At 34.4% G+C, this 22,580-nt stretch overlaps 1 protein-coding gene across 2 annotated transcripts; it reads right to left on the reverse strand.

Annotated features, from left to right (window-relative positions):
- Nucleotides 1–1,388: 1,388 nt before the first annotated feature.
- LOC123715812 (transcriptional regulator ovo-like) lies at nt 1,389–12,407 on the reverse strand. 2 transcript variants are annotated; one of them, XM_045671131.1, is made up of 4 exons: nt 12,043–12,407; nt 3,786–5,461; nt 2,982–3,407; nt 1,389–2,880 (listed from the first exon to the last, which is right to left on the reverse strand). In XM_045671131.1, the coding sequence occupies exons 1-4, from the start codon at nt 12,203–12,205 to the stop codon at nt 2,695–2,697; spliced, it is 2,451 nt and encodes an 816-aa protein (XP_045527087.1). In that variant the 5' UTR covers nt 12,206–12,407; the 3' UTR covers nt 1,389–2,694. The 2 variants fall into 2 exon arrangements, with proteins under 2 accessions (XP_045527087.1, XP_045527086.1); XM_045671130.1 differs by having other exon boundaries at nt 3,729–5,461.
- Between the last annotated feature and the right edge of the window lie 10,173 nt (nt 12,408–22,580).

Here is a 22,580-nt window from a genome sequence, read left to right on the forward strand (position 1 = left end):
TCGAGATGATGAGTAATCCGCCATACAGTCCTGACCTGGCGCCCTGCGACTTTTATTTATTCACTAGAACTAAAGATAAAATTTGAGGTATTCGCTTTACGAGCCCTGAAGATGCGATGAAAGCGTACGAAAATACCATAGAAGAGAACAATGGGCCCACTGCTTTTCTCAGTGGTTCCGGCGACGATGTCTAGAGAGGAACGGAGATTACTTCGAAAAACAATAAAAGTATTGGAACTTTCTACATTAGGCCGTTTTTTATTTTCTAAACATTTTCAGTGTTACCTAGGTATATAGGATACACCTTCATTAGTTGTTATGTTAAATAACGTTCATTTCTTTTCTACGTGTCACTGGAGTGATAACAATTATTTATTTGGGATTTCTTACGAAACGAAACGACTAACCGATGCATTGTTTTGCTGGTAATCGCAGGACCGCTGATATGACGCACTGTTATGTGTCAAGGTACAGTGAACATAGTAATCATATCACACCAGTACAAATAAATTACCAGGTTCACAATCCATTTGTTCATAGGGAATCTTCGCAGGGAAACGTTAGAAATTTTCGACCTCCTTTAAAAAAAGCGTTGGCAAATTTGCGTGGTAATACAATTGCGCTGAAATTTGGTTTGACGATATTTTAATTTATAGCAATTTAGATATTTTGTCATAGTTATTCTGTAAGCAGTATTGGGCTAGTGACTTCAGTGTGTGTCCAGCGACCGGTAGGAAGGTTCATACCATGGCCCTGCAATGGGTTTTCAACCTTCATCTAAATTTCGTTCATATAGTGTAGGTAAACTAAGGAAACTTGCAAGTGTTAAATCCAAAAATTGGCAAGATGTTTGAGCCAACAGGTGATCAGACAAAAGGCTGATCACCTACTTGTCTATCAATTAAAAATGATCAAAGAAACGGATGCCATCATCATCAACCCATATAGGGTTGTAGCACTAAATATATTTAGTATATAATTAAATTAATTTAATTAAATAATTGTACTAATATTATAAACAGTAATTCTGTACTTGGTTGCGTAACATTTTGCTATGACCATTTCGTGTCTTGGTTGTAGCAATGATTTTGGTTTTTAACTAAATATTTTTTCGGTAAGCATGAAAGATTTGCATTTTAAGTACTTTATATTAAAAGCTTTATTGCGTTATTCAGTTGGTTATACGGTTGGTATACAGTCGTAATTATTTCGTACTCCATTTCTTATGTTTTATTCTCTTCTTGAGCATGTAAAACTTTAGATATATTTTTATTACTTATCTGCTCTCAAGAGTAGACATAAAGTTTATCATTGTGGTATACCTGCACTGTAATGAGTAATGGATACTCCCCGTTTTCAAACAAAAACATCAAAATAAAACCGCAAAATATTTAATCATGATATTATATTGCTTATCAGTACAATGTAACAGATTGTTTCTTAAAAATAATCGTGAAACGTTAGCTATACATTGCCGTCAAAATGCTAGTAAATGCAATCGATAAGTAGTTAAATTAAGGCATTGCGCTATCACAAGTGGACATCCAATATTGATAAGCCGATTTGTGGAGTTTTATTTCAAAAATTACAAAATATTTAAAAAATCTCTTTACGTCTAATTAGGTACCTAAAAAATTAATTTACTACTACACTAGTATAATTTTATCATATTTACATTTTTCAATCCACAAGCTTGGCCGTGAAAGCGCAGATCTACCAAAATTGAGCATATACATACATAAATGCCATTCAAATTACACTTTGTATTATATTACGTATTAACAATCTTTAAATAACTTAGCACAATAGATAATAATTCTTACACACACTCACAGCACATACTGTAAACCGATTATCATAATTTAAAATATAAATTCTAGAAATGCATTTTAACTCGGTACGACTTTTGCTAGCCAGTCTCGGCTAACACATAATTTTTTTGTAATCAAATAAGTACCAACATAAACAAACAACATACTACTAAGTACACTTTAAAATTGTGACATGTTAATAGAAATTAGAATCTAATATCACTAGAAAGGAGAAAAATGAGATTCCTCATAGATTTTTCATCGAGCGTGTTTTCACCCGATGAATATTACCAATCGTTATATTATGGAGCGGACAAAATTGTCATCCGGTCCATGCCGCGTTTCATTTCATTCCAGCGACCCCATAATCTCGTTATTAGCACCATCTACTACGCGTTCCTTATCTTACCAGCGCTGATATAAAATGAAACCTCTGTTTTGATTTAACCTAAGTTAATCTACGTCCTAATCTACAATTAAATGTAAACTTAAAAGTAACCCCGTACCATCACCAAACATTGCACATAATACCCGATACTTTGATTTTTTAATTGCAGTCATGCCTATACAGGCTAATGGAATCTCCTCTGACTGTTAAAAAATTAAGGTATTTTAAACACGGAAACGTTGTTCCCATAGTAAAATCGTTTATAAAATTCCTCAATAAGTCAGGAGATCTACATTGGAAGACATTTAAAATTAGGTCCGACCTCATCCACACAACATGCACTGGGAATTAATTGAAATTTTACATTATCATTAGCGGACGGAATAAATTCGTATATTAAAAATTAAGTTATTCATTAGGTGACAACGGATCTACCGATAAAAACATTGTTTTACGAATTTTTAATTACCTACATGCTGAAACTAGTTGAAAGCATTAGTTGTGAACTGGCATTGGTAATTGACCTAGTAGTTGATTTGCAAATGTGGCATTTGTGAATTTGAAGTGTCGCTTATCGTAAAATTTTAGTAGCGCTGGAGAATATGGATGTTGCTTCTTGAGATGCATGTAATGTTCCTCGGGCTCGGAGGTTGTGTGCCCGCATTCTTCACATACATACATCTGTAACAAAATGACAGAATATTTAATAAAGCACAAAGAGTATAATTTAAACTACTATAAGTTATAATAATCAACGTTTATAATAATTGACTGTTGCATACCTTAGTCCTTCTTTCTTTGTAGGCATAAGTGTGTTGTACTCCATGCACTTTCAGGCAGTGTGATTCTAGTGAGCATCTCTGGGTAAAGGATTTTTCACACAGATTGCATTTGTAAGGTCGGACACCGGTATGTGTTCTCGTATGTCTTTTCAGGTCAAATGTGTCATTGAAACCTTTACCGCAGAATGTGCAAAGGTATCGCTTGACATCAGAGTGACACTTCATGTGCCGATTTAGAAGCCTTTGCAGGGTAAAGTTCTTGGAGCACACTCTGCACACGAACTTCGTTGGATCATCCTCGCTTACTAATACTTGTTTGTTTTTCTCCTCCTCTCGTTGTCGGGCATTTGCTTCTGTGGCAAGAGGATTCTTTACTCCGTGGCCGCCGTTAATAAATTCTAGGGGTAGTTCTGATGGCAAACCCAACTGTAAAAAAAGAGAAACAATGTTTTATTCATAATGTTCATAAAACAGGACAGCTATGTGTTTAAGTTTCCATTCGTCAAATTATAATGCTGAGCGTTATAAAAGACAGTCGTAAGATTAAACAGATAACTAAAATAAAATTACAAATTATTTGCAGTAGGTAAAAGCATAAGTTGATTCAGGCTCAGCGTTATATATTAACGGTGTCGTCTACCCAATGTTCAATGTCATTTTTTATTTACAAATCCCATTTGAGAGTCACCTGGATGACATTGAATATAAATGATTGAGAGCTTCGCCTTAAAATCAAATAATGCGTACCCTTTGTTGCAAAATTTGAATTTTGCTATCGGCGATAGAGCCTTTCTTCAGACTTACAGCAGCTGCAGGGCTTAAAGATGAGTTCTCGATGTGATTGTTGCCGTCCAGAGAGCTGTTGCCGCCGGGCGATGGAAGAGATACACCGGTTGGAGAATCCAAGTCCAGGGAGTGACTAGTGAAGGGGAAACCAGGAGATAGTATTTGTTGCCTTTGTTGAAGTTGAACATGAATTTGAAGTTGTTGCATTTGCCCTTCGTTGTGGGGAAGAAGGGCTGGATTAAGTTGCATCAATAAATCTGGCCTCTCTTTGGGAAAACCATATGAAGATCCTTGCTCTTGATTTGCAAAGGCGATGTAGTTAGCTTTTTCATAATACTGTCTGCTTAGATTAACTTGCTCTGCTAGTGATTCAATATCGACACCATTGTGCACAGAGTCTGGTGTTATTGATGATGATTCTCGTATCTCTGAATCGGTGATTTGTTCGACGTGGTTATTTAATAGATCAGTTATGTCAGTTGAGTCAGAGAGATTACTTAAAATTCCTTCGTTAGGGGCAAATGTCAAAGTTGTGTAAAATTGGTTGTTATCAATCACGTCGTCACCCATATCAACTACCATTGAGTCATCGAAATTGTTACTGTAACCTCCAATTGAACCAAGATTCTCTAATTTATTTTCAATTCTATCATAGTCAATTTCTTCGTCCTTTAACGCTATTCCATAGTGCGCATTTTGCATTAAAGAGTATTGCTTACTTTGTTCTGGGAAGTTTGTATTAGCGTTTTCTGTATTTTCACATTCCATATTGAAGCCATTCATCATATTGAATTCGTTTGTAAAATTGCTATTTGCGTTGAACGAGTTCTGGCCTCCTTTGGTGTTTGGCCCCAAAGTTTCGTAAAAAGGTGGTAGACTTCCTGTGGGTGGGCTATTAGGTCCATAATTCGATCGTCCGTCGCGTCCTCCATTGCCTCCACTGCCAGACCCACCCCCAAGAGCTCCACCACCACCTCCTGACGAAGGTGCTGCGCTGCCACCACTGGAGCTAAAGTTCCCTGAGCCACTCGTATTTTGAGAACCAGAATTTGAACTGTTTCCATTTGTTGATCGACCGTGTCCTGCAGCGGCGTTCATAATACCGGGCAGCTTAGTTCCAGGACGATTTCTTAAGACAAGAATTGGCCTAGCCAGAATGCTATTAGCAATTTTAGAACTACTCGTTCGCCTTTGCTCTCTTATTTTCTTCTCAGTTTCTTCATCTTCAGTTTCTCCTCTCTTTTTAGCTATTACATAATCTATTGGCTGATCTTGTTCAGGTTCTGATGAAGGTAAAGTAACTGGAAGGCGAACATCTGACAATTCCTTTTTGTTATTTTGAAACTGCGATTGCGCAGGCGTTCTTTGAATAACCGATACTTTTTGACATGTAACATTATCTATTCCAGGTGATGGCGCCGATTCAGGAGAAGGAGAATTCCGTGGTGGAAGAACTACCGGTTCACTTTGAAGTGCATCCTTCTCCTCCTTTATTAAAGGCTTGTCTTCTACTTTTTTGCTATCAACAGCTACTGGCAAATATTGCTTTCTTTCGGCCTGTGTCAAAACGTGGCCTCTGTGACTTCCATAAGGAATTTCACCTCCGAGAATCGATGATATAAATCTTCTTGGTTCTTTAGTTCGTCTCTCATTAGGTGATTTGTTCCCATTGTGTTCTCCAAAAACGTCGCGATCTGTAAGATAAAAAAGATGCTGTTAAAAATTGTGATTATATTCATTACTACTTCTATTAAAATATTTTATGTAACATTATTCACACTGTTTATAACATATTCGTATAACGTCGAAGGCATAAGGCCACGTTGACGTCACTGGTATGTGCCTCCATAACGGTATAACACTCGCCTCCACACATACACCCACATGTGTTTCTGTGTGCGTGTCACATTATTATAATTGGCGAGCCAGTCAACAAAATAACGAATTCAATCTCGACCTAAATCTGTAAATCACTGACGGTGCAAATTTTTTGATTTATAATTTTGGATGGATTAATAAAAATATTTATCTATGTGTATAAATTATTAACTAGCTAACTAATTGGCAAGTACAGACGGATGTTATTCAAGGTATCTTCTTAGTCGTATTCTTCATTGCTGAAGGTCGTTTACGTTAAGTTTACAGCTACCCTGCTAGTAATCTCCGCTTAACGCAGCTGTTATTAGGAGACTCGTGCAAATTGTGACTTGTTTACATCAGCAGGTTGGCCAAAACCAGCGTGTCCAAGTTATATGGTTCGCGACGGCCGATATGAACCGTCTGATATGAAGTATACTAAAGGTATACTTTGTCGTAATTGTCAATCTACTCCATCATGGGTAAAAGTGGTGAATGAAATAATTAATTTTAGCATCATAATGAAATGGATGAGTTAAAACATGCGTAGGTAGTTAGTGAAAGTTCCAAGGTTGCATCAAACGGGTTCCTTTGCCCTTTCTGAGCTTTTGTTAGGGATCCAAGGACGAGGCCGGCATTGTTGGGCCCGCTTTTTTATAAGGTGCTTCATAATTGTATGCGCCCGCGCAACCGGGCGTGACAACAGAAACTTGATTTTTGTAACGCATTCAATATTCATACACTATAATAAACACTTATTACAGTTACTGCGATCTTAAATAGACAAATTGTATATAAAAGAATATTTGATTGTTAAAATATCATATTTATCTTTTGTTTTCTACCTTTTTCGTATATTTACATTACAATTACCATTTTAAGAATGAAATTTAAGTATCTTCTGTGAAAATGTGTCGTTATAGATATGATATTGTCACTTCACGTACGGCGGACTTGAATAGTGCGGTCTTATTCTAAAACGGTAAGTCAAGGTTCTATAATTACCAAGACCATATCTATTCAGTTATTTGCTGTTTCCTGCCGAGAAACTGTAAGACAGACCTTGAATGCGAACACTCATTATTTGGCTATTAAACGTAGCCTTTGTGCTCAGTTTTGGCAATATTTGTGCCTCATAAGCCATGTAATTAGAGGCTGGTCATTAGCGAACCGGTATGAAAAACCAGTATTTATTAATTAATCCTAATGATACCGTTAAATCATTAATGGAATGTACATTAACTACGAAAATAAGGCGTTCAATGGCTCGGTTTTAAATATTAAAAAAAATATATAAACATTCTTTTAATTTATACTGACACATTATAAACTTAACATCATTCACAAATTATCAATTATATACGTCGTTCCAACCTTTTCAAATATCGAATGTTTATAGAAAAATACGCGTTTTAAAAGATTTGATTCTAGTTTAGCTATGGAACAAAAAGAACAAACGAGCTATCCTTGTTCCGCGGGGTTATCGGACGCTAGTAGCATTTAAAGCATTAAAAACGTAGCTAAGAACGGAGCAGACATAAAATTCCGTTGGCCTTTTTTCCATAAACACAAGTACCGATAGGAGACGGTACATCGGGAGCTGCCCGCTAAGGATCGGTTAAAGGTCATTGGGAAGGACATTTTTTGTTCTGAATTATTTATGGGCCGCATGTGAACGCTCATTACACACCGTTGTGTTCGCGTCACGTTTAAACTAATATATATAATATTGTACGTGATATACAAGAAATATATAACTAATTAGGATATATAACCGAGTTTACTGATCATTGTTAAATGACAAGTTGGTGATCTCTGTTCTACAATGTTGTGTTCTTTATACAGCTGAATTAACCTATGTTAACAATGTTAAAGATTTTTATCGATATCGGATGTCGTGTTAAGTTATACTAATATAAAGAATTGATACATGTTCGCTTTCTATCTATCTTTCAAAGTTTTGAAGAATGGTATGCATTAACATTTACGTGATTTGGAGTACAGAAAGCGTCTTCCGGGGTCCGTCTAATCAACAACTGCGCAGCAAAAAGCTTCGTGCCTCTAAACGAATTGCCACAAAAACTGTTGAGCACTTATTACTTTGATCACATGAATCACAACCAGATTTGTCGAGGGTTAATGACCTAAATATGTTTAGCGAATTGTTCAAGGCTAGAAGTAACTAATTTGGTACGCCAAAAAACTTGTATCTAAGAAGGCAATCGAATATTTTGTTAGGGCACAGAACACGTTTTTTACGATCTATTTATAATTAATTCACAGTTTTGTCTGAGACAGTTACTTTTTAGGCCTCCGTTTTCTTTCATTCATAATTATTACTTTTTTTGTGCTAAAGTAAAAATTGTGTATTTACAAATTTTTTTCAACTGATAATTTAATATCTAAGTTGTGGTTAGAATAGTCCAAGAACTATTAAGCGATAGGACATAAGTCTGTCATTTATATTATTATATTTATATGATATAGGGTTCATTAGAAACTTTTATTATTGGACCTCTTTACACACCAATCACTCAGAGTTCTTTTTATGAACTGTATTTATTTTTCTCGCTCAACGAATGGAAATACATCGAAGAAAATACAGGCAGTGTTGTACACTTTTTCAGTTTATTTCAGTTTGATATTTGTCCATTTTTAATTATTATTATTACTATGTAGGTTAAGAATATTGTAAAGTTTTAGTTTGAAGATTTAGTTTGAAGAACATGATAGTACCCAAGAGAGATATATTGTTGCATTAGTTAGGTACGATTTTAATGGTGTTTTTGGCGATTTACTGTTATTTATATAAAATGATAAAAACTACTACATACCATAGGCCCTACAAACATTACTTGCTAGATTCTTCGAATGTTCATGCAAGTTCTAAAACAAGTTTCAGACAAATATGAGGCTAGATTTAGAACGGTTGTTCATTGTCCTTTGTGGGCGTCATTCGGCAAATTACTCCAAAATCATTATCTTAATATGGCGTGACACAACAATAGAGGAGACGGCCTTACACTTACAAGTGTGCGTGTGAATGATATGTATTTTTATAACCTTTATTGGCTATACTTTAAGAAAATCCTTGTGCCAACTGTAAATCAAGATGAATGTTAAGACGCCATCTTGATTGTATTTTATGAGATTTAAAATTGGAAGGATATTGTAGCCATGGTGGTCCGTAATGCGTTTCGATTTACAAATATCTTAACGTCAAGAATGACAGTACTAGATAACGTTAAAAGTGGATATAGATTATAAAACGTTTCTACAGTGTTTTGTCTCGTAATAAATAAGAACTTTTTACCGGACCAGAAAAACAAGAAAAATAGGAAGAATAAATAAATGAAATTCTATTAATTTCAAATTTATGACATGACAGAATGCTAAATTTTGTTTCCGCAACATTTGTAATTTGTTGCTTACGGACGAATCGTAATGACCGCGGTTTGTGTGGCTTTTCTCGCTAATTTCCAATTAACTTCAAGTTACAACATAAGTGTCACTTGATGGTTAACATAATGACTGCAGATATTTTTATACATTTAACATCTGTTTATTCCATAAATGAATAAATGTAAAGGCAGATGCTGTTTGGAATTGGCATCAGCGATAATTATTAAAAACTGGATGGCCCGCATCTCGAACGCTTAAAACCGGTGGAGTTTCTTAATGGGACATGTGTGACCAACCTTTCCTAGAACACTTCAACGCATCTTGACTAGCAAAAAGTTCGCCTGTTTCAGTAACAATATAATATTTCTTTTTTAACATTTATATAATTTAAATAATTTCTGCTAATCAAATCCTACAGAATATAAATGCGGGTGGAGTTGTCTTAAATTAGGAATTGTCTATGTACGAACTGGCATAAACATTACGGTCCGTTGCTGTTCTTAACTAGTGATTTTGGACATACTTAGATGTTTGTTAGTTGAATAGTTAGCCTTTTACTCGTACACACTCATGGGCACTATAATATATGTATATATATCTGCGTAAACGGCAAGTCTAAGTAGAGATTCACCCAAATCCGCCAGTTTGACGTTATGTAACAACACCGTTATGTGCAAAATGAACTCTAATATCAACGTCTTATGGACGAGAATTCAACCGATTTTGACAATTCCATAGAACCAGGCATAGATCCTCATAATCTGCTGCTTCTCGGTAAAAATCAATAAAAGAAAAAAAGATTAACGTGCAATTGTTCGTTCCGAGAACAGTTTGCTCCATTATGTATGTAATCAGTGTATTTTTATCGCAAATCTTTGTAAATCCTTAAAAAGGTATACAATGGATACAATGGTTTGACCACATGGTGGATTTTTTTTCTTTTAATCCAAAAAGTTTTACAAAACGAATTTCGATAACACAGTTAACTATTTTTAAATTAATCATTGATTCAGGATTTTTCAGACTCAGATGTTGATTCAAATAACTAATGAAAGCAAATTAACAAATAATTACGAATACATCACTTATGTATTTTTTTAGTAAAAAATATGAAATTTCAATTGGATTTTTTGGAGGAATCGTTTTTCGATATAATTATGTTGCTAATGTAATACCAGACTCAATTATCTATAATCAAATAAAAATAAATATTTTTAATTGGCTTGGAATTGAATAAATAATCTTCAATGATTAATTAATATTAACTGAACAACGACATTGTATATGAAGATGATAGCGCGTTGATGTCTTCAATATAGAAGCCTTTCTTTCTACCCTTATATTTACTCAATTCCCTGTTTAAACAATACATATAAAAAGCTCTAATTAAATAAATATCAGCTAATATTTAAACAAGAAAATTAATATCTAGAAGACCAGTTTGTTTTGAAAAATTTGCGTAATTAATTCTTTATTACGACCCTAACCTGCTCCCTTTAAACTTTGCCTTTTATATTCTGACCTTTAAGCACCCTTCAGTACAGGTGCCGAATCACCTGTATTATGTAGAAATTTATTTTTAATTATTACGTACGATATCACTCCATACGGGTACTTTCTGTAACGGTACAATGGATTTTTGCAATAATCAAAGAATAATAATTGTATGAATTAGTTTCCTGGGATTTTTTTCGATTTTGTAGGACGTGTATTTATCAACGTCTAACCTGGGAGTTTTATGCACTGACTACCAACTTGTGACGGTGGAACACGTCAAAGATATTTTTTCTGTTTTCTTTTGTTATACTTTAACAGGTACCACGTTATGTGAATCATATATATATATATATATATATATATATATATATATATATATATATTATACAGAATAATCTGTACCTTTTAGATTTTATTATACTGTAATACTGTCCTTGATTGCAATAGAAAAATACCTCCTAATAATAATAATGTACAATTACCTCGATACAAAGGGAAGACAATTTAGTTTTCTATTAAGTATCTATATTTGGTTTAAGCGAGTATTATGCAAATAAAACTAAACGGATTTTAAGGTGAATTTATTATCGACTTGCTATAACGTATATGTCAAGTTATACAAAATTTAATCTATATTATTACTGAGTTATTAATATCTATACTAATATCAGTTAAAATTATTACAGTCAAATAAAACTGTTTTGAACAACGGAAGTTCTTTTGTATAGAAATCATTGACACCTCGCTAACACCTTCCGGTCCATTCCTGTCTCGTACCGTGACGTACACTTGACCATATATATCCAGTTATTGATAGATCCCTATCCGCGTTTTAATTGACTTTGTACTGCAATGGACCCATTTGGGTGATTGAAGATGTTGAACCTCTTGGCAATAACCTCCTAATCATTTCTCTATCTGTTTAGTAGAGTAGCCAAACTTCCAATAGGTTGCATTATCATATAATATCTGTAGTTTTTCACACTATAACGCGAATAAATATTGAATGTTAAGACGCAGAACGTGACAGTTATAATATGATTCATCTCTTGTAACCAACCGGCACCGTTAAAGATGCTGATTTTATGTATCTACTCAATAACTAGTGTTAGCACAATCTAGCTATATATATACGGAAACAAACTTCGCATTAAATAACATATAGACGACTGTCAATATACCAAAAAAGCTTAAATATCACGCCAGTCACACATGGTCGCAGGTAGATTTGTCCGAGCGTAGAACAGGATTCTGTCCAAGTACCCTTTTTTTGAGTTCGAGTGCCCGTTATGGAGGAAGTAAAAAATATGATAGGCATTTTGTTTTACTGTTACATTATAAAACTAACACCACGTGCCCGATTGACATTGAAAATACTGCACATATATTCAAGAGCGATATGTGGCATATAAGGCGTCGTTATTCATTTAATTTAACAGGACAACAGTGTGGCATACACAAAAAGATGTCTGAAGCAATGAATGGGCGCATTATGTATGTGAATGTTGAGCTAACTCACCGACACATTCTTTATCCTTTTTGGAGAGCAAGGGAATCGGCCCGTCGTCTAGCGGCGAGCCGGGGCACAGTGTGTCCGCCTTGCTCGCGAGCAACTCCTGCCCCTCTTGCAAGCCGAGCTGCTGCTCATGGAGCCGCTTTTTGATCAAAAAGATTTTAGGCATTGTGAACGTCAATAAACACTGCACTGAATGCTTTCGGTCCGAAAAGTTTTAGATCAGATCCAATAATATAACACTAGTTTGCATCATAACACTGCACGGTTGGTTTCCTCGCGTCGCTGATGTTTACTGTGCGTCAGCTAGCGGCACAAGCGGTACCGTTGGCCGCTGCGAAAGGACTGAGAGTAGCTGTGCGGTGCGTTCGACACCGTTGTCTGAACAGGTCCGCCCGCGCCCGCGCCGCCGCCCGTCGACTCTGTATTCTCTGCGCTTGCGACGGTACCGCCACCTCTGCACGATCATAAACAGATTCCAGTAAAAGTGCTCGCATAGAACTTCCCACTGTTATACTAATAATACCGTTCTTTTCATTTCCTTTAAACTCATTGTCCTTCGCTTATATTATGCGGTCATTACCTATTTTCGATTTCATTTTTATTATTTTCTCGGAATATACTTAATTTTTTAAACTATACAATCAAGTACGTGTATGCTTCATAGATTTGACGCTAAAGTTGTTACTAACACTAATTAACAACACAAGGATTCAGATCTCAAATAAATGTTTCATATAACGAATCTATGGTGTGGCTAATAACCGTAAAAAATAAAATCAGCTTCCCAGGTCATAGTTATATTGTTTTACATTTATTCATAAGTCCAGGTAATCTATAAAAGTCGGCGGCGCTAGTCAACCAGATTAAGAGATAAAAGACACCCAAACAGACGAAAGCAATTACTGAAGGGTATTCATTGGGCCTGGGTTTTACAAAACGAAAGAAAATAGCCTCTATAAATTTTACAACTTCCATTGTTGATGCAGATCTAAAATAAAATTAAAATCTTTTGTTCTGTCTGTGGCACAGCCGAAACTATATTGTTTAACATGTGTCGTAACTAACGTCAGCTAAAAAAATACAAAGGGTATATTCGGGGCCTTGAATTACCTAGAGGAAAGTTAGTCACTTAAATATACTCATTTTTTTATAATTCGTATCTCTATAGTATATATAAAATACAGCGCAACGTAGAGGCTAGGCGCTACATTTTTGCATAAAATTTTGAAATATTAGGAATTGTATGGAGATACATTAGTTCCGATTAATACCTGCTAAGTTTCATTATTGGTCAGAAAAAATACGAAATACCATTCGTCGTTGCACTACTAAGCGTTTCTTAAAGCATCCCCGCGCACCAGCACTATGTGGAAATCCACTGTATGTAATTGCCTTTAAATGAAAATAATGCAGGCTTTACTAATAGTATGGAAAATGAGTGCTGTCAGAATGTTTCATTATTGTATCAAAAAATACGAATACTCTTTCGAGAGTTTTTGTTGAGGGCATGTCTACGGTAAACATAAGTTTGGTATCTTCCGATTAATATAATGAACTTTCTGGTATTCTTCCGTATTTAAAAATATCATGTATAAGTTACAAGTATTTCTATAGCTGACCAAATTAGACAAAGTATTCGAAGAATTATTTGCTTGAATAAGTACGAATGCGGTTGAAAGATGGATTATAAACTCCAATATCCTTTTTAGAAAAAGGTTTTTTGTTAAATATCTTTAGTGTCAAGTTTAAAAAGAATGTTTACTTGTATATAACTGTTTGTCCTGACTCATATTCTAAACATGGGATAGACCTAGAGAGGTCTATTCAATGACAGTTGTGTTTTATGATGAAAACGTCCAACAAAGACGGAGTTTCGGAAGAATTCCATCTCCAAATGTAAAAAGCTATGAAAACCCGAAAATTTCAATCAAGACTATACACACGCGAGTGAACCTGTTATTTCACTCCTGAAAATGTCAGATTAATTTATCACCATTGTGCTATACATTTGTACTGACAATTTGGTTTATATAGACTGAATTACATAATCGATCCCTCTGGTATTGGGTGGTATCACTTAAAATCTGGTAAGCCTCGTGTTGGAACCCAAATTCAAGCAGTAACTAAAACTCAAATATGTCCGTATTATGTATGTATTAAATTGCGTTTACGCTGTGATAGTATGAAGTTGTTTAAGTTAAAATACTTAGTTAATAACAAATAATTTATGTATCGGCACTATTCAATACACTTCATACATCTTCTTTCGTTTCACTTTCGTATAAAAAATAGTTTCTGCTGTAAATGAAGTAACATAGCTAGTTGCAGTTTTGTTTACTTTTTTGTTTTCGTAAAAAGTGTCTGTCGATGTCTGGGATTCAGTTTTTTATTGCATCCCGCAGGACAACTTAAAAAGTTGTGGTTAATTACATTTTCACTACTGTATTCTTCGATAGGATTCATTAAGATAAATTTTTGTTATGGAATCTTAATTTGATTTATATATATAATTGATACTGTTCTTTTGTCTCTATAAAACTTGAGAGTGGCGATTTGGCTAAAAAAAAGTCTTTTGTTTATTTTTGGATAAAATACAAGGAGCAGCATATTATTTATAACTAATAAAAAACATACTTAAAACGACGATAAAAACTGTTCCTGAGAAATATTTAATATCTTTTAGCTTTTTAGAAGTAATTGTCACTTGGTTATCATATTATTATACCTTTAGAAATTTGTGCTATATAGCTGTGGTATGAGGTCCGATTTTTTTAAGTCTATTTAAAAAAAATAGTTTTATAAACTACACATGAAACGAAGTAGTATGAGATCTGGTCTGTATTAGGTTTTAACACAAATATATGTATGTGATACAAAGTTCACCTCTTGTATATTTATATAAAATTATATTTCTTTACGTCCCAAATGGGTGGGTATAGATATAGTTTTATTTCAATTTTATGTAGTTTTAGTTTATTTTATTTTATTTTTTTATAGTTTTAGTTTAATTTATTTTATTTTCTTTAATTATTTTTTTTTATTTTTTTATTATTACTATATAGGTTAAGAAAATTGTAAATACTGTTTATTTGATAGTTATGTTTAGGTTTTATTAAAATAAATGTTAATAATGTATAATGTAAGTAGAATATAATTATATTTTGAGATTATGAGTTATGTAAAAATGCAAATACCTGTGCTATAGATATAGAAGAAATTAAATTTTATGTACAATGAGATACAAAGATAATACATTATTTACTAAATATATTTAATATATAATATTTAATTATAATTTTACAGTTATATTTATTAATTAGGACGTAACACGATATTAATCTTAAATCTATCAAACAACCATTCCATTCTTTCTTGTAACCACGTGCTATAGCATCGTGCGCTTGCGTCGTGCTTTTGATATCTGCGATCGAGGTGACCATGAAATTATCTTTATGTGAAATAGCCTTTAAGGGTATGTTAAGACATACCTTGCGTTTATCTTAAGGACCTGTATGCTAACCACAAACATTAAGTAATTTTGGACAAAAATTACAGTTTTTGACAGCTTGATTTCTATTATAATTCTACTATTCTACAAGGACATGTTCTGTATTAATAAAGTACGTATTTTTTAGACTAATAGCGTCATGATGATTTTCGTTATCAAATTAAGATTCACCACTCCTTTTAAACGTCAAATATTTTAACGAGATGGTTTGTACAACACCCGTTACACCTTGCTACATATGACACGTAAATTATGATTCAATTAACAAATAAACTTTAGTTTTAAATATATAAATACTGAAAAACCGGCATTAAGTATAATTTAGTTACGTGAATTCCCAACTGAAATGCTTGTAGAAAATATACTTTTATTTAGTTCTAAGCTTCAAGTTTTTTCAACCTATTTATATTTAACGATTGAGACAGAAATGTTATGACAAATTTAAAGAATTCATTGTCATTCAACTATTTATTTGGACAGAGAAAGGAGTACAAATATCTAATATTTCTAACTAAAACTAAAAAGTACTAAATTACATCAATTTTCAATTGTTCATACAACGTTGCGCAACTATTGCTCCCGCGCAGTTCCGCATCGTCGACTCAGCTTAAGTTCTCGGTCTTGGCTCTTTCAAGTTTAATAATGATGGACTCACTGAGATAACGCCATAACTGCCTTTGTATAATCTGTGTTCTATAAAATATATTTCTATACTTCAGGTTATAAATTTATCAAGTGACTTAAACATATTCTTAATTCAAACATTAATTTGAGAGTTTTTAATGCCAAAAACCATGCTTATCTCTTCGAGTATGTGTTAATTAATCTTGGCAATTTATCTGAAACAAAATTAAAATAGCCAACGGGACAAAATGCAAAACTCAGGCCTGTTTCACATAACTTACGAGTCGTAACTCGTAAGTTGGAATTACTAAAACATGAATTAACAGTTCATTCACTTTTCGTCTATTACATTCAAGTACACGATTAGGTTTACTGTTAGGAGTAGTTTTAATTTGGAGTTAATACATATTTGACGGAAAACAACTCTCAAATATTGTAATAGGCAAAGTTTGTTTTGAGTATGAATTTAAATTTGGAATTCATTTAAGCCACAATAATTATTTATTTACCGGAACACAAATTACAAATACGAAACAGACTGAGTATAAATTTGAATTTGGAATTCACACAGGCCACGATAATTATTTATCTACCGGAACACAAATTTCAAATATCGAAATAGGCAAATGCACTCGAGTGCTCAAACATATTCGTTACGTGATTTAGACGTCAGAAAATTCTCATGTGATCATACCCATTATGTATTATGTACCTATACCGGTTGTCAAAAGGCTGTATTGCGGTGTGCGGGGGGACGGACCGAGTACAGCGACCGCAATACGACCGTCCGTATCTATAGCGTTCTAAGTTACTTATAACCGTTGCTGGATTGTGGACTTTATCCTTGGGTATTATGGTTGAGTTTCGAAAGTGAGATGTACGTTGAATGTTCTTTGATTAGCAGAACGAGTTAGCTTTGCCGCTCCGCAGCGCTCAGGCACCATTGCCCATTGCCAAGATCACGGACCGCTTGCGAGGCGAATGTCAGCCGCGTCACGAACTAAGGTCTGTACTGGAGCGAATTCGATCATAGATTTATCACGATGCCATATTATTTCTATTTATGACTAGATTCAAATATCATTTATGGTTCATTTGGATTTTGTTACCCAAAACGTAAGGTGTATACATCGCGCAGAGTATAGGTTGAAGCGTCATTCCATGCATTCCTATTCTATTAATCTTATCCATAACGTTTCGTTTTACTGACGTAACGAATCGATCACATTTGTACATGTTAAGGACGAAAAATTTTGAACTTCATTCTGTTGAATTGCTTAAATAATACGAAACTAAAATACAAATCTCTTATAAATATAGGTAACCTTTTTTTATATCCAAGGTGTATTTACGTATTTCCTGCCCTGAAAGTCGCAGGACTATGGCAAAGAACAGTATAGAGAATACCGAATAATTGAAGAGATATTTGTAATAAACAAAATCGATAGAGTTATTCAGCATTTGAAGGATTTTTTCATACATCCAATAAAATTGAACGTATATTGAGTTAATTGTTGTATTTAAAAATTATTCAAGCAATCTTAAACAAACACCAAACACGTATAATCCATTGGGATCCGGATTATTGTAATTCGTTGGCCTATCCAAGAAATTCCAATTCAATTCGAATGCCTTACCCAATTTCAAATAACGAAATGATTGATTAACTAATCACGTACGCTTACGGCTCCCTCCGCTTATGCAATAAACACAATATTTCTTGTCCATCCCCTCTTCCTTAGCCCTTGCCCTATATGGGCCGAGCTGTATTCTCCGGCAATCCTCATTCAATTCACGTAAGGTAGCGGCTTTAGGGACCGGGTTTTTGTAATAGTGCAACAGGTAGAAAGGATTGCGATACGAGAGAGAGGGAGCGCGGAGCGTCTCTTTCTAACGCTAAGTTCGCGGCCATGGCGAGTCGAGAATTCCGTAAGATTTAAGCTCACCTATATGTATATCGTGGCTTAACGTATGGGTCATATAGCGGGATTCACAGTCAGTGAAATTATATTGAAAGGGAGTCTGGTCATTTTTGTCAGTTTCTAAATATCTATTACTATTGCAGATAATATACAGATACATGATTGGTTTAAAGATAACTTTTTCACAAAAATTTCAAATGCTTTAGACGAGTTCCGTAATTTAACAAATTTTAATTAAACATATTGTAAAAACATTTTTTTTAATAACAAAATATGCGGAGTAAGTTATGACGTAATTGTTTTGCAATGTTTTTATTCAAAGTAGCAGGTAGGAAGTAAAATATTAAAAAAAAATAGTAAATATTTTTTTTAAATTAAAATCATTTCATTTGACTCAAAAACATTACATTTCGTACTTGTAAAGGTTGTAAACATACAATAGGCAACAAATCCTCGAGATACAGTATTAGTCTTTATATATTAATCAAACAAATATTTTAATGTTTAGTTCTTGTTTTGAATACAACGCAAATATCACAAACTTAACTAATTCCGACCTTATTTATTTTAATTTTCAATTTATCTTATTAATAGCCCCTCAGGTACTAAGTAGCTTTACTTTATTAATGTTGTGAACATTGGTTAAAGTTTTAATTATTTTTGCCAATTAAAAATGCCGCTAGAATGTTGCCATGAAGTTAAGTCTTTAAAATTACATGTAATAATGGCGTTTATAATATTTTTTCCTATAGAAGTAGAGTGGTTTAATATTAAAGTCCCTAATTAAACGCTTCAAGTGATATTAAATCAGACGTAATTAAATAAACTCAACGCGTTCTGAATATCAGCCAACCATTTTATTGGGTACTAAAAAAAGTTATAGATTAGTTTATGACTTTGGGGTTTTTAACTAAAATATACGTGGCTTAAGCGTACTTTTGTCCTAGTGGCGTCAGTGGCTCTCCTGAATTCGTGGTTCGATCTCCAGCTGTGCATCAATGGACTCTCGATCTGCGCATTTAAGACGAACGGTGAAGAAAAACATCGTGAGGAAACCGGCTTCTCTTAAACTTAAAAAGTCGAGGTTGTGTCAGGCATAGAAGTTCAGGCTGATCACCTACTTGCCTATTAGAAAAAAAGTGTTGGTGAATTAGATACATAATTTAATCTGAGGCCTCTACATCTGAGGCCCAGACCTAAAAGGTTGTAGCGGCACTTAGGCTTAAATTATTTGTATATTTAAGAGAGTGAACATTATAACAAATCATTATCAATAATGTATCTTATAATTTTTCTCGACGTTTAAGGCATATGAGTTAAATGTAATACGAGCAAGTATTTATCGTTTATTACTTCCCTGTACATGAATGCAACACCTTTGGCTTGAGAGACACGAGAACCAGGCCAACACTTGTGAACATATACAAAAACGTGTTTATGTTACTTTTTTAATATATTTGAAGTATATAAGCAATGTCGGTCGTGTTTCTTGTGTAAATACGAACAGCCGAACACATAAAAAGTTTCCTCAGAGATCCGGTCACACTGGTCTGTGGTCAGTGACCTCTGTTTGCCGTTTGGCTTAATGGAAATCGCTTTTCTTGGTGATTATATTGGTTAATAAGTTGGATTTGTCTGTAATTATAACTTACTTAAACTTACTTTTGTGTATCTCATTCATAGAATAAAAAAAAAAAACATAAATTATATGAAGCTGTATGTTTATGTCACAACGGCACCAACGATATAGTGTCTACATTTGTCTAAAGGACACTACTCAAACATATCTTACCCCATAAATGTTTTATTGGCACAACAAAATTGTATTCATCAAGGTAATGTCGCTATTATAAGGTAAACAGGTTATGAACAAATACAGTATTTTGATTCTAAAAAGTAGTAGTGACAAGATAAAAACACAAACACTAGATATATAATCTAGGAACTGGAAAACATGGAGTGTGTCAGATACGATCCATCAATTACACCACAAAATATGACAACACAAAATATATCTCTCACATTCAAAATATTTCATTTACATCATAGAAATTATAATGATTTGGTTTGATACTGAAATAACGCAACAATTTCATCTAAGAACATGCTCGTAGTCGGTTTTTAAACAAAGCACGAACTTCTATAAATATATTTGGACGATTAGATCACAAACGCCTGTATGGGACTCATAATTCTTTCCACCGCTTACATCAATCTCAGTAACGTTATGCGACTTGCAATACCGGTTACGCAGCATTTATGTCTATGGGACAACAGCGTGCCACCATAATTTTCTCTATTGCGAACATAATATAATATAACTATAGGCTTCTCTCTCTCACTGGATCTCCATATCTCGCGCCTTGTTCCGGGTATCTACTGGCCAGAGAGGATCTCTAACGAACAACTTTGGGAGCGCTACCGAAGAACCCCAAGAAGAAGAAAGGATAGGCCATATAGCCAAGAGATATATACTCAACCGGTGGTTGATGGAAGCCCGCAAAGATAGCGGAAGCGTTGCCGTCCTAAACAAAACTTGTACGCAGATGAGGCAAAGAGAGCCGGAATGATTTAGAGCTACGTGAATCCGTATGGATCGCGATGGAGACTCACTGTGGACGTCCTCTGCCCCATCTAGGGGTCACGACAGGGGGTGAAGTCAAGTGAAGTAAGTCATTGGCTTAATTGGGTAAACAGGATACAGTTTAGTGAGATTTAGCGCGGACTATGACTCATGTATCTGCAATAGGTTTTTAACATACGACAGTCATACTTAGCACTTAGTTTCGACTGTATAATAAGTGTTAATATACTTAATCACACTGGTATATGTGCTGCCGACTCTTTGTACGCTCTTTTCATGGAGGACCCAAAGTTGTATTAAACATAAGTTTTAACGCGAAGTCTGTGTTTATATAAAAGTAGGACAAGAAGACGGTAGAATTTTAAGGTATTTTAATTAGAATTTACAATACAGAGTAGTGTTGTTAAAATCTTTGTTGCAATATGATAGACGTTTGCGAAGCTGACGGGCCTTGCCGTTTGGATCTATAATAAATAATTGTATAAAAAATAAATAAAATGAAAAGTAGCTTTTATTCGAGTAGACATTACGAGTACAGTTACACTAAGTTCATGTCAGATATGTTTTTACTAGTACTCGACCTCCGACGGAGTGAAGGCCTCCTCCAAATTCTTCCATTTGTCCCTTTTGTTCTTTGCGATAATTTTCCAATTTTTTTCCGTCTTACAAAGTTGTTGGTGGGCATCCTCTCTTTTTTCTTCCCACTAGGCCATTCCAATTAAGGGAAATTGTACACCTCATTCAAATTGATCCACAGAAGAATGGAGCGCATAAAGTTAGCTTAAAGTTTACTTGCATAACGTGTGGAGCAAGATATTTTTTGAAAATCGAATATCTATTTTGATAACGTGCGGAGCAATATATTTTTTGAGAATCGAACATCTACTTGCATATCGTGCGGAGAAAGATATTTTTTAAATATCGAACGTCTACTTGCATATCGTGCGGAGCAAGATAATTTTTGAAAATCGAACATCTACTTGCATATCGTGTACATCAGAGTGGGCATACAAAAGAGCTCTAACTAGATCGCGAAGGGCTTGAAATAAAACTTGTTATAATGGTTATGTTGCAATGCAAGTCTCGTGGCTTCAGCGGTCGCGCTTGGCGGTGCATCACGATCTAACGTTCCGCTTTGTGGGGCGCAGTGCCCCCTCCTCACTTCATATGGCCCTCCTGGCCCTGACCGAGACACAGACCGGCCCATTACGAAACAAGAAAAGCTTTTCCGCAGGTGAGGCGGATGTATTCGGTTATGAAATCGTATGGGAAGATTATTAGATTTCAACATCTCTTCCACGTCAGCGAAGAAAGTAAAAATTATGAATAATTTGAAGGGACTTACGGGAATTTTGCCCGTTATGCCTCCATTATTGCATATTTTTTCCATTCTGTCTTTCTCTTCACTGTATTGTCCGACCTGAAAAATTGATTCGTGGGATGTTCTCTGGATACGACGCGCATGGCTAAAAAGTCCAAGGTTGCTATGGCAATCAACAATAGCAATTTGTTTTAGAAATTAAATAATTACTTCAATTTTCGCTAATGTCACTCAAAAAACTTGTCTGCATCATGCACCTGCAATCTTCACATGCTTAATTTGGGATTTCGTTGGACGGACAGAATAAAATTTCGTCGTACAAAGTATTGCTAAATTCGCGGTTACCTTACAACTAAATCTTTAACGTGTTTACGCTGTGTCAAATACTGATTATATCAAATCTTTTACCAGCAGGTGATAGAGTAATTTAGTTTAATATTTTTAATGGGCTTTCTTGCTAATTACTAACATTTATCATATTTTGACGTTTTATTACACCTGCTAGCAACGAGCGTGATCTACCTATTGATTATTTTTTGTTTTTAACTGTACATCGTTATGGGTCTATGTTTTATTTATATT

The sequence above is a fragment of the Pieris brassicae genome, chromosome 10, assembly GCF_905147105.1.
Source record: "Pieris brassicae chromosome 10, ilPieBrab1.1, whole genome shotgun sequence".
Classification (NCBI taxonomy): Eukaryota; Metazoa; Arthropoda; class Insecta; order Lepidoptera; family Pieridae; genus Pieris; species Pieris brassicae.

Bases quoted from the DNA above. Each gene is read 5' to 3' on its own strand.
- LOC123715812 (XM_045671130.1), bottom strand. From the start codon at position 12,205: ATGCCTAAAATCTTTTTGATCAAAAAGCGGCTCCATGAGCAGCAGCTC. The intron at 5,462-12,042 runs GTGAGTTAGCTC...TTTATCTTACAG, and splicing joins AAAGGATAAAGAATGTGTCG to ATCGCGACGTTTTTGGAGAA. The intron at 2,881-2,981 runs GTATGCAACAGT...ATTTTGTTACAG, and splicing joins ACAAAGAAAGAAGGACTAAG to ATGTATGTATGTGAAGAATG.